At 35.7% G+C, this 13,551-nt stretch overlaps 1 protein-coding gene across 2 annotated transcripts; it reads right to left on the bottom strand.

Moving 5' to 3' along the window:
* Positions 1–367: 367 nt before the first annotated feature.
* zpld1b (zona pellucida-like domain containing 1b) lies at positions 368–6,882 on the bottom strand. Of its 2 annotated transcripts, none has more exons than XM_084125287.1 (11): positions 6,639–6,882; positions 6,394–6,507; positions 5,281–5,501; positions 3,902–4,083; positions 3,664–3,736; positions 3,201–3,298; positions 2,799–2,879; positions 2,417–2,588; positions 2,215–2,320; positions 1,197–1,226; positions 368–921 (listed from the first exon to the last, which is right to left on the bottom strand). In XM_084125287.1, the coding sequence occupies exons 2-11, from the start codon at positions 6,497–6,499 to the stop codon at positions 758–760; spliced, it is 1,233 nt and encodes a 410-aa protein (XP_083981413.1). In that variant the 5' UTR covers positions 6,500–6,507; positions 6,639–6,882; the 3' UTR covers positions 368–757. The 2 variants fall into 2 exon arrangements, with proteins under 2 accessions (XP_083981413.1, XP_083981414.1); XM_084125288.1 differs by having other exon boundaries at positions 3,902–4,032.
* Positions 6,883–13,551: the final 6,669 nt, after the last annotated feature.

Genomic DNA, 13,551 nt, shown 5'->3' with positions numbered 1-13,551 from the left:
CGATTTTAGGTACACAAAGAATATGTTGAAAACTGATAAAAATGTAGATAAATGATCCAAAAAGGAGCAAAATTTGGATACATTTTTATATTTTCACATATTAAAAATGTCCATTACATGCAGTTGACAAAATCTCAGGTTGTACATATATACAATTTGATTAAAATAACTAAAATAAATGTGAAACAGGTTATAATGGCACCTTGTGCAAAAAAACACACATCTAAAAATAATTTAAACTGTACTATATCCCACAAATCAAAAACAAATGAACAAAATTGTGAAATAAGGTTGGTTACATTTATTTTGTGCTCTGCACGTCAAGACATAAAGGATCACAGACCCTGAAACAGAAAGTAACAAACTGAGGTATTTTAAAATGTACATTTATATATACACTAACATTTTGGAGTCAGTAAGATTTTTTTTTTAAAGAAGAAAAAATTAAACTTTTCTTCAGCAAGGAACTGATCAAAAGTGACAGATACATTTATAATGTTACAAAAGATTTCTTTCTGTTCATCAAAAAAATAAAAAATAATAATAATTAAGCAGAACAACTGTTTTCAACATTGATATTATTAGGGACTATTAGATTCATATATTATCAAATAGGGAAACATGTTTGACAGAGCAGCCCAATGCCAATTTTGGGACATAAGAAAGCAGCACTGAGGATCTGATTAAAATGCAATGATAGGAATATGACCAAATATTGTTGACTGAATTTAACGCACTCATGGTCTGAGAATGAAGGTCATCTGAAGCTGGGGTTCCAGACCCCTGTGAGACTAGAAGGACTGGGCTTCCTGAGCAGCCTGAGGGAGAGCATGAAGAGGCCCAGGCTCGTCACACCCAGCACAACCAAACCCGATATCAAGGCACTGGTTACAGCATTCAGGTGCTTGGAGGAACTGCTCACTGCAGAAGCACAGAGAGGGGTGAATGGGGGTAAACAGGGGTTTGTGGGGGTGAATGGGGTTGGGTGAAATGGGGGTCAAAAACACAGACTAGATGGTTCTGTAAATGGCTACCACAGTTGTCATGGAATTTGACACTGGTGTCCATTGTTTCACTGTGAAAACAAAGCTGATGTCTCACAGAAAGGACAAGGTGGTGTGTGGGGGTGGGGACGTCTAATGAACATTTAGTAGGCTAGTTACACTTTCTTGACCTCCTAAAAAAGAAAATCTTACCAGGTTGCGAGTTGTTGGTTGGAGTTTCATCTGCAGAAAACACACAAGATGTACATAAATAAAGCATACAAGATGTCATGCTTTAAAAGTGCTATGTGTATGAATTTTCATGTATTAATCACTTTTTGTTTTGCCAATGTGTGAACAGCTTGTAATGAAACTTAAACTTGTATAAAACGAGACCTTCCCCGACTTCTTAGATTGTCTATGAAAGCCTGTAGATTGATGTTTTATGTGAAGGACTCGGGTCGGTTTCGCCGGGAAAATCAAAAGGATGTAACGTTTACATGCTTTAAAGTCTATAGTTTCATCATAACAGTGTAATTGTATTTACCTCATCTTTCAACATGATGCCAGTGAGTTGTGCAAATATATCCACATTGCTATAATCAGATGCTTTCTTAACTGCTGTTCATTTTTAGTGTTTATTTTGTTATTGAGAGGGAAAAAAAGATACAAAGGTGTAGAAATATGTTAACTAGAAATTAACTAGGTTGCATGGTTTTACTGTTTGGTTACACCATGTTATTGATTTTGTTGTCATGCTTAGAAAAATTATCTATTGATTGTTGGTATTATCATTCCTTGTGTACCAAATGTTGAGGTCTGCATCTCTTGTGTCTCAGACATATATTATAAGCTGATGTTGTCTCACAGAAATGAAAATATATGCTTTATATGACTTTGAAATATTACTATTCAATGTTTGTATATATACTGTACACTACCTTTTAAAATGTAAGTTTTTTTTTCTTTATTTATACCTCAGCCAGGGCATTAAATAATGTTACAAAATATTTCTATTTCAAACAAACGCTGAACTTTCTATTCATCAAAGAATCCTGAAAAAAATGTATCACAGTCCCAGAAAAATATTAAGCAGGACAATATTTTACTAACTTTTATACCATTAATAGTTACATTTACTTATAACAATAACAAAAACTTAGAAAGTAAGTAAATCTTATTTTTTTCAGTGCATGAAACAGACTATAAAGCTGAGATTGAGGGCTCTTACCGCTCCTAGTGATTATGGGACCTGCGGTTATGACGGCATCCCCTGAGGATGAACCTGATACTGCATGTTCATCCACAGTGTCTCTCCTCCTGCGATTTCCACAGATCTGCCGTGAGAGGTATTACAGTCAGTGCTCTCATTCAGTTAAGACACCTAAAATACATTATTAACCATCAAATATTTCAGCATTAAGACTGTTTACCGGCAATAGTATTCCACAGTCATCTGCTCGACACAGCTTTGTGACACAATGCAGAAACACAGTGGACATCTTCTGGTTCTTATGTTTCACAAAACGGAAGACTTCAAATGCAAAGCGGCCCATTTGACTTTTTCCATTCTCAAAAACAGTTGTCTGTGGATCCTTGTAGCACCTATTTAAACCCCCACCACCAAAAATAAGGCCTCTTTAAACATCAGATCTGCTGATAAACTGATCCAAACAAACACTAACGCGCACACACTCATACACACACAAATCATTTCCTCTAAAAGGCCTTTGTGCATTGAATTGTAGTCAGTTGAGCAGGTAATGAGGACTCACCGAGTTAATGCGCACATAATTTCAGAAAATACTAAATTACCCAAAGAAAAGGTCATAGCGTATCTCATCATTAGGGTTCCCAGAGGGGGTGGCGTAACAGTGATCCATCAGAACATTCCACCTGTGGGGAAAACAAAGCCATTTCTGCTATTAATGGGAATTGAATCTCTAATCTCAAGAAGGAAAAAGAATTAGTTAATAGGGGCTCATGATCTGAATAGTTACCCAAGAAGAGAATATTTCTTTTTCAAGACAATTAATTTTTCTTCACAAAATCTCACAGTTTTACTTATACTAGTAATATGTCACAATTTATTCTAGTAACCTGTCTTTACAAGAAAACTAAAACATTATGATATGAAATAATTGTACAAAAAAAAAATAATAATAATGATAGTGTTTTAATAATATTTTAAAACATATATTTCTCTGCATGATATACCTCCTGTCCAGATTTGTAGCTTTAACTGCAGCAAACACACGAGTTTTCAAGGACAGGCCAGACATCGGTATAGAGATCAACTGACTGAATGTTGAATCCTGTAAAATATGAGAAAGAAAATTAGCTACACTGTAATGGCGGTCTAAGCCATTCTTCATTACACAAACATGCCATTTTTACGTTTTAATTTAACTTTGAGAACTACATACACATTTCTGTACACGTTTACAATATGAAAGTGACAATAATAGATCCTAAGGGGAAATTGTTTATACTCTTAAGCCAAATATCATAATTAAATTTTTTATATTTTCATTAATCTTTAGTATACAATCATAATTAACGGTGATCTCATGAAAATATAGTTTTGGAACAACAAATGTACGATAAATATTTATTTTATTGCTTTACACATCCATACTTTAAAATGTATTTTATTTTATGATCTACAGAGATCACTCACATTGTAAAGCACCAAACTGAGTGTGCTCAGGAAAGTGCCATTGTTGTCTTTCACTGATATTGCAGCAGATGAGCTGGAAAAGGAGGTTGAGATCAGAACAAGACAGTATCACTGTGTATTCACTGCAGAAAATATCAGCAAATTACTTATTACTTGGATTTAAATTTAAAATTTATTTTATTTTAAAAAGAATTTAAAAGAGAGAAGTAGGTTGTCACGTCAGAAATAACTAACTCACGATGCCAGCTGGCTGTTGTTGAGCAGGTACTCCAGAGGATAACTACAGCTGAATTTATACTGCAGACCTGGCAGGTAACTGATGACAGTCGGAGGGTCTGGGGTGTCAATGTAGCCCGATATATTCCCCATCTGCACCATAGAGATGTTCCCATAAGCATTGAAACCTTGAGTTGTAGAAACCTGAACGCAGATAGATTAAAATATGTCTAAATGTAAATTTTATTTTCACTATAGGAAAATCAAATTGTTTTGTTCTTAAGGTTAAAAATTAGGCCTGGTTTCACAGACAGGGTTTAGATTAAGCCAGGATTAGGCCTTCGATTAGGACATTTAAATAGCTTTTATAAACATGCCTTAGAAAAAAAAACATTACTGGTGTGAGACAAAACAATGGCACTGACCTATTTTAAAGGGGTGGTTGAATATGATTTCACTTTTCTAACTTTAGTTAGTGTGTAATGTTGCTGTTTGAGCATAAACAACATCTGGAAATTTACAACGCTCAAAGTTCAAAGCAAAGGGAGATATTTGCTTTTAAAGAAATTGCTTTTTAAGGACTACAACAAATGGCTGGTAAGGACACGAGCTTCCTCCCAGGTTAGTGACATCACTAACCCTAAAATTTACATAAACCCCACCCCTGGAACATGATTTATAGATTATCAAGACAGAATATGTTAATCAATGACAAGAAGATAAATACACATAAGCAACATAAATTCACCAACTAACCATTCAGAAATGTTGTCTACATGTTGTCACTTCTCGAGTCTCTCCATCTTTCTGACTCCGGTTTGAACATGAAAAGGCTAAACGTTTTTGAAATTTCCAGTGCATGTGTGTGTGAGGTAAAAGGACACAAGCTGTTGAAGCTCCGCCCTCTGTGCTGGGAGCAGCAACTCATTAGCATTTAAAGAAACACAAAAACGGTGCGTTTTTGCTCACCCTCAAAAACTGACAACTTTAACATGCTATATAAAAATATCTGTGGGGTATTTTGAGCTAAAACTTCACAAACACACTCTGGGGACATCAAAGACATATTTTACATCTTGTGAAAAGATGCTTTCAGTTAAAACAGCTCAAACATGCATTCTAGTCTGGGACTAATCTTAAGGCTTGTCTGTGAAACCACGGGTTAAAATCCCAGATCAGTTATGTTTCCAAATCCCGGACGAGCCCCCATTTGTTGCATCGCTTTTGAGCTATGGGACACAACAATACAGTATTAAAACAAACAGAAAAGCTTGGGCAAAGGTGAAGTTGGTGGTAGTTCAGATACACAGTTCAATGGTATTGCATAATTAATAATACACCATACATATCCAAACCCCACAATGATACCATGATAAATGTGTAAGTGAATGTATCCCTTACCACCAGCGTGTTCCCACAGGCCTCCAGTGTGCTCAGGCTGATACTGAAGAGCATAGCTGTGGGGAAAGTGTTGTTGTTTATGAAGCCTCGGCAATGGACTTCTCCATGACGTCCGTTCAGAGCCAGGTCGGCATCAGTGTATCCAGAGTACAGCACAGGACAGAGGTTAATCTTTAGTGTGATTGTCTGAACACCACAGTATACACTGATATCTCTGTCGCCTTGAGGGAAAGACAACACAACACGTAAATGATATGGCATCTCCACAGTGGGGTTTATTATTATATTATCAGCATGACAATTTAAGTGCAAAGAATAACTATGAATTAAAAAAAAATCTTGTATTTGCTTTAATGGCAAGCTCCATGAACTCCACAAGCAAGAACATCTCTGACCTTTTGGAGCTAGAAATACTTATTAATTTTACATCATAACATTTCTTTGCTATACATCAAAATGTCCAGGTTTAAAATTGTAAATCCCAGATTTCCAGTGCAGAATCCATCTTTTGGACCCCACTATATAAAATAAAAAAATCTCTAATATAAGGAATTAATAAACGAATTATTCTTATAGAACAATAAATAGTTGTTATTGTTTAAAATAAATAATTATTTACTATTTAAAAGTGATTTATTTAAACTACTGTTTAAAAGTTTGGGATCAGTAAGATTTTTTTCTTTTTGAAAAAAAAGCTCATCATGGCTGAATAAAAAAATACAGTAGTACACAGTAATATTGTGAAATATTATTACAATGTAAAATGTAATTTATTCCTTTGATGGCAAAGCTGAATTTTCAGCATCATTACCCCAGTCTTCAGTGTCACATGTTCCTTCAGAAATCATTCTAATATGCTGATTATTATTATCAAATGATATACAAATGACTTTTTTTTTTTTCAAAATAAGTTTTTTTATTTTATTATTGTGACATAATAAATGTCTTTATTGTCAACTTTCGAAGTAAATTTAATGCGTCCTTACTGAATAAAAGTATTAATTTCTTTACTGACCCTAAACTTCTGAAATCTTACTGACCCCAAACTTTTTAACAGTAGTGTATTATTGTTTACATTCTGCAACATATAAATTCTGGCTCTAAATTTCTTACCAGGGAATCTGCTGTGGTGGTTTGGATCACAGTTGAATCCATTGAATTGTGTAAAAGCTAAATGAATCCCACTGAAAAGCAGAAGAGGAACACATATCCACTCCATTTCAACACCTGGAAAGGAAGGAAAACAGACATTTTTCTGCCATATCAAAACTTCAGTCATAACTATAATGACTGGAATAACAGTAATGTTTATTGTCTTAACAATCTAATAGCATAAAGTGTTGAGATTCCCCCATTACCTCAGTCCCCTGATGCAGGCGAGCTGCGCTCCATGCGTTTCGGCCTGCTGCTGGTGAGTGAATGGGCAGCCTGGCATCTCCACAGGGCCGCCCGCACCACGGGCCTCTACTGCAGCCAAAACAATGAGCCATTATCAGGAGCCTTAAACAAAAAGAGCTGTCCTGGACAACATGGGAAAATCCATCACAATCTCAATGCGCTGAACAAATCTTTTTTATGGAGGCAGAAACATGAGCCGCTTTTACGATTTCCCACTCGTCTCTTCATGGCTTGGTCTGCCTCTGTCATCGCTCAATAATGTCTGAACTCAGTGTGGGACTGAAGGACTGAATTATGTTTTCATCGGCGGCTGAAGTGACTAAAGGGCCTATTCTCTCTGTCAGTCCATCAGGGTTGATAGCGAGTGTGCTGTTATTGTCACTCTGGCCTCCCGGTTCCTCGCACTTCACTCAACCAGACACACTGATGCACTAAATGAAGATACAATCACAAACTGCCCATTTTTTACATTAAATAATACAGCTAATGGATAACAGCTACCATGTCTAATACTCTCATTTAATCAGTTCATATTTTACTAACGGTGAGATGTGTTAAAATGTACTAAAATGCAGTTTTTTACTGTTTTTTTTACAATTAATGTCTTTCAAAAAAACATACAAACTAAAATCTTACTGACCGCAAACCTTAGAACAGTAGTGTTTATTTTAATTTTATTTTTTTAGCCTGGAATCCTAAATAATATAATAATACAATTTATAATAAAAAAGGCCCCAATGATTTACTAGAAGGCTGTTAAAATCAATAATATTTATTTAATTAATAATTTATAATACAATATGACCACAATATAATTTCCTTTATTATGCTGATCTCAAATAAATGTGGTTAGATCAAATTTAGCAATAATTGTGATCGCCCTAGGCCCTATTAAATTTGTTGAGATGCTAATTGTCACAAAAAGGATGGATGGACTTTAGCTGCATATTATGAAGAATCTTGCAATTATTAGGCCATGCTGAAATCAAATATATTTGACAGGGCTGCAATTCCAGGCAAAATGGGATCAAATGGCCCTTTTAACCTGAAATGAAGAATAAATCCTGAAACCACAACCATCTACTGTATTTTACAACACCCGCCCATGAAATGACCCAGATGTACAGTAGTGAGGAGGCCATTTGCTCTGATTCATCCTGAAGGATTAGATGACATTCTATTGTTTTTAGTGATTGATGTTCTGAGCATCTGGTAAGATCAGAGCTGAGAGGACACAGTAGCCTATTCTCATACAATCATTTGTAGTGTTTATCATTTAATCGTTCTCTGCGTTAAAATCGCAAAGTTACATATTTACACAGCACAGGTGTAAAATATATATAAGAAGAATATACAACGCACACAGTATAATAACTCATGCAGTTCACATTCTCTTCAAAGACATTTATATTATACTCAGATCAAGATACAGAAATAAACATCATCTAATTTAATGTATTGCATATAATGGCATTGCAATTCATTTCTTCTGAGCAGAACCAGCATGAAAACCAATGCTTATTATTATCCCCATTCATTTTACACAAATAGAGATGTGTAGATCTACTACAGCACCATCAAATCAAAAAAATAGATTGCTACTAATTCACTTATTGAGTTTGAATACAACTTCTGTTCTGTCATGACAACTCTCTGAGTGTTTGGCATGGTAATCGATGACAACGTTGATATGTTTGTTCTTGGCAGAATAGATCTGCTACGCTGCTGTTGGTTATTGCTGCTGCTGCAGAGAAAGTACAGGACTTGCTACTGCCAATACATACACGATACGCTGCTGCGAGCAAGAAAGACAAGCTGCTGCTGTACAATATAGCGTACATGAATTGACCAGTAGAACTATACCGGTGGAGCTGGGGAAGGTGGAGGGTTTCTGAAAGTGCACTGCAACTGCTACAGCAAATGCAGACCAGTATTTGAAGGCTGAGCAGCGAGCTCATTGGCTACTGATACAGCAGGAACCAATCAGCTGTGCCCTATATAGAAAATAATATGATTGCAAGCAGATTGAGTTAAGGACCTATCAGCCTGAACCATCTAGAGTTTCATGACAGAACTTTTATATTGAATAGCCTTAAGCCTGGCATTGATGGTCCCATGAAAAACCTTTAAAGCTACACTGTGTAATTTTTTTAGTTGATTCTTATCAAAAAACACTTTGTTCTTTCAAAATGATATATGCTCATTAATGTGTAATTACTTCTACCAACTAATCAAGCATTCTCGTAAGCGTAGAATCTGCCATTTAGAATACATACGAGCGAGTCGCTCGAATGGCGGCAGCCATGTTGCGCCTCCATCTTGAAAGTACATTAGCCAAAGAGGGACATACCTGGAAATTCAAGCTTCGCCTTTCGCGGTTTGACACTCAGTGGCACCGTGACGAATGCGAGGGGGAGATTATTCGCGACTGCCATCAGATTTGAAATAATACGGCCACCGTAGGAGTAAAAACGCCCTCGGAATGGAAGGGGCTAAAAAGTAATATTCAGTTGGTAGTCATAAACAATTTCACCGCTAGATGGGAGTAAATCCTACACAGTGTAGCTTTAACATACATGGAAGCTTTAGAGGGGAAAAAAAAGGTTCAATGGGGTTCTTTATAGAACCGGTTCTTGAACTCAATTTTAAAGAACCGTTTATGCCTAAAAGGATCTATATAAAGAGAAATGTCTTAAATGATTGCATTATACTTTCATGTTTAACAGGTTATTTAAAAAATTTCTAGTAATAAAGTATGTTTACAAGTTGTTTAATTCATAGTTTTGTTAAAATAAAAAATAATTAAAACAAAATTGATTAATTAGAGCTAAATCCATGAAATGATGGAATCCCTAAAATGTTCTATATAACCTTAACCTTTACTTCTAAGAGTGTAGATTATAACTTTTTTGTCCTCTTCATCTTTTTGGATACCTATGTTATTGTTTTTTTCTTCTTATGTTTTATGGTGGTATAGTGCTGTTTTATATACATACTGAGCTATTTGCGTTCATTTACATTTACATTTATGTATTTGGCAGACACTTTCATCCAAACCGACTTACATTGCATTTCAAGGTACACATTTACATTCTTATCAGTTCCTTTTTGTTTTGACTTTTTTGTTTTGTTTTATATAATGTAAATTCAATAAACATAATTATGAAAAAAAAGAGTATAGATTATGAAAATGTTCTCCACACAAAATAAAAATGGTTCAAAACGGTTCTTGGCATTGCTGTAAAAAACCCATTTTGGAACCTTTATTTTAAAGTTATAGGATATATCTATTTTTTAAAGTTATACACTACATTTACTTGACCCACTCACCCAGAGTGAAAACTATCCGAAACAACTGATAGTAAGGGACTTTTTTCATTCAGGTTTTGTTTGTATTAAAATTATAATACCTTTGAAATGTGACTAAAGTTTCAAAGGAGGACAAGAGATGCAGCTTACATTTCAGGTCATCCAAACTCACTGATGTTGGACCGTTCTATATTTTACAATATTATTAGGTTTTGTTTTCTGAAGAAAAAGTAGGCTATTTGTTTATTAAAGGTATAGAACAGTTTTATTTGTTAAGATGCTTGTATAATTAAATCACAAAATATTTCTCAACAAGAGCGGAAAAGCATGAATGTAGGCTGCTAAACATTTTCATAAAGAGAAAACGGAATGTGATTTTATTTAAATGAAATGTAAATTCATGTAATTAAATTATTTCAATTTAAGTCATTAGGCCTTCTCATCAGCTGCTCATTTCTCAGAAGGAAAGAAATTAAGAACTGTTTTGTTGTTCCGTGGGCTATATGATTTAAACTCATTGGTTTAGTCATTTAAAAAAAAAAAACGTTTCATAGATCGCGATGTATTAAACTAATTATAGTTTAATAATTAATAATAAGGCCTAATCATAGGCCTATGTTTTATCTCTCACATAAAAGGGAGAGAAAAATGATCTTCAAATGTAGCATCACAGGCGCATCTCCGGTGCCATCGGCTTAATGCTTCGACCGCGCCCTCTAGTGTTCAGATCAAGTGGCGCATAGCTGTGAGGGCTTAGGGATAGTTCACCTAAAAATGAAATTTCTGTCATCGTTTACTTACCCTCAAGTTGTTCCAAACCTGGGAAATTGGGAAAATACTATGGAAGCCAATGGGGTTCATCAACTGTTTGGTTACCAACATTCTTCAAAATATCTTCAGCAGAAGAAAGAAATTCATACAGGTTTGAAACAACTTGAGGGTGAGTAAATGATGACAGAATTTCTGATGAACTATCCTTTTAACTGATTACTTTTACTGGCATACCGCTGGTTACATATATATATATATATATCCTATATCACGGGCCACTTTAGGTACACCTTGCAAATACCGGGTTGGACCTAGGGCTGGGCAAAAAATGTTTTTTTCCGATTAACTAAAATGTGGTCGATTCAAAATCGATTCTCAAAGGCCACAAATGGTTTTTTTCCCCATATTTATTTACCTATCACCCAAAAGCCAGTATTAGTTTTCCTATACACTGTTCATAAGCTTGCAGCCTCCAAGTTACAGCTAATGCTGTGAGATGTTTTGTTGTTTTATCTTAAACATAAAATAACCTGATCCTGTTTGATCAAGGCACACGACTGTTCTGACTTATCCAATTTTCAGCATACATTTTTCATCTTGCATCAAAATCCTGTCTATTCATTGTATGCATTTGAAATATACAGTTGGGTTCTGTTTTAATGTACCCAAGTGTATCTAAAATAAAAAGAGTTTAATATACAGATTTGTGGCTCTTAATTTCTTTTTATTAATTAACCACTTGTAAACTTATGTTCAGTGTTATTTTTTATAAATATAGGATTTGTATTAAATCTATATTCATTGAGTCGAATCGAGAATCGAATCGGGAATCGAAATCGAATTCAATTGAGAGCTTGCGAATCGAAATCGAATCGAATTGGAACATCTGAATCGATACCCAGCCCTAGTTGGACCCCCTTTTGCCTTCAGAACTTCCTTAAATCTTTGTGGCATAGGTTCAAAAAGGTGCTGGAAACATTCCTCAGAGATTTTGATCCATATTAACATGACAGCATAAAGCAGTTGCTGCAGATTTGTCAGCTGAGCATCCATGATGTGAATCTCCATTTCCACAACATCTGTGGAGGCCATTCGGGTACAGTGAACTTTTGTCATGTTAAAAAAAAAAAGTTCTTTACACCAAATTCTGACCCTACCATCTAAATGAGACTCATCAGACCAGCTAACGTTTTTTTTTTTTTTAATGTTATTGTCTAATTTTGGTGGGCCCGTGTAAATTGTAGCCTCAGATTTCTGTTCTTAGCTGTCAGGAGTGGCACCCGGTGTGTTCGTCTGCTGCTGTAGCCCATCTGCTTCAAGGTTCGATGTGTTGTGCGTTCAGAGATAATCTTCTGCATTCCTCGGTTGTAACAACTGATTATTTGAGTTCTTTCTATCAGCTTGAACCAGTCGTGATCAGAGGTCAGTGGCCATTCTCCTCTGACCTCTGGCATCAACAAGGCATTTCCACCCACAGAACTGGTGCTCAATAGATATTTTCTCTTTTTCAGATAATTCTCTGTAAACCCAAGAGATGGTTGTGCGTGAAAATCAGTCGATCAACAGTTTCTAAAAATAAACAGACCAGCCCGACTGGCACCAACAACCATGCCACTTTCAAAGTCACGTAAATCACCTTTCTTCTGCATTTTGGTGCTCAGTTTGAACTTCAGCAGATCGTCTTGAGTAGCCTATGTTTACATGCCTAAATGCATTGAGTTGCTGTTACATGTCAGATGTTTGTGTTAACAAGCAGTTGAACAGGTGTACCTAATAAAGTGGCCAGTGAGTGAGTGTGTGTGTGTATATATATATATATATATATATATATGCCTACACACATACCGTAAACATATGTTTATACTATGTTTGTATATATATATATATCTACTAAATTTGTGTATTTAGTCATGTTATTACTGTAGCCTATGTTTGAGCCTCGTCACAAGCGACCAGTTTTCCCCGGTGTTAAAGGAGAACTCCGGTCAGTTTTAACATTGAGCTCATTTTTTTGTAAATTTGGAGTGCTGTCAGTACAGAGAACAACGACAAAAATCGGTGTTGCCTACACCATGTTATAAAAATGATGTTATTTCAGCCAGCGCACATACCTGTATTTACATCCTGTTTTCGGTCGAAGTCCATAGTAATCGATTGTCGAGTTCACGCGCATAGGTTTAGTTACCTATGATCACGCGCGTGAACTCGACAATCGATTACTATGGACTTCGACCGAAAACAGGATGTAAATACAGGTATGTGCGCTGGCTGAAATAACATCATTTTTATTCATATCTTTCATATCTACTGCAGTCAGATTCACCCGTGTTCACTCTGAAGGAATCACTCACATTGGCTGTGCACTTGTAATGACACATCAAGGATGTTAAGAGGCTAAAAGCAGGTTTAAAACTTGCCCCATTGAAGTCAACAGGGTGCAAATTTAAAAAAGAGGATAACACGGTGTAGGCAACATCGATTTTTGTCGTTGTTCTCTGTATTGACAGCACTCCAAATTTACAAAAAAATGAGCTCAATGTTAAAATTGACCGGAGTTCTCATTTAATTGTGCAAATGACAAATAAAGCCTCTTGACTTCTTGACATATGTATGTTTGCATATACACAAATATGTAGGTCCTCTTTTCATATTTCACCTGCTATGAGTTACGTCAATATGCCTATCGATTTTTCAATAAATATATGAATATATCATTTGGTGTTTAGTGACACTCAGGGGCGGTTCTAGAGGCGGGGCCACAGGGGCCCTGGCCCCTGCTGAAATCTGATTGGC

Source organism: Abramis brama (genome assembly GCF_963993115.1).
Source record: "Abramis brama genome assembly, chromosome: 10".
Lineage (NCBI taxonomy): Eukaryota > Metazoa > Chordata > Actinopteri > Cypriniformes > Leuciscidae > Abramis > Abramis brama.
Note: the sequence above shows the minus strand (reverse complement) of the source record. Positions and strands in the feature narration are given on the sequence as shown.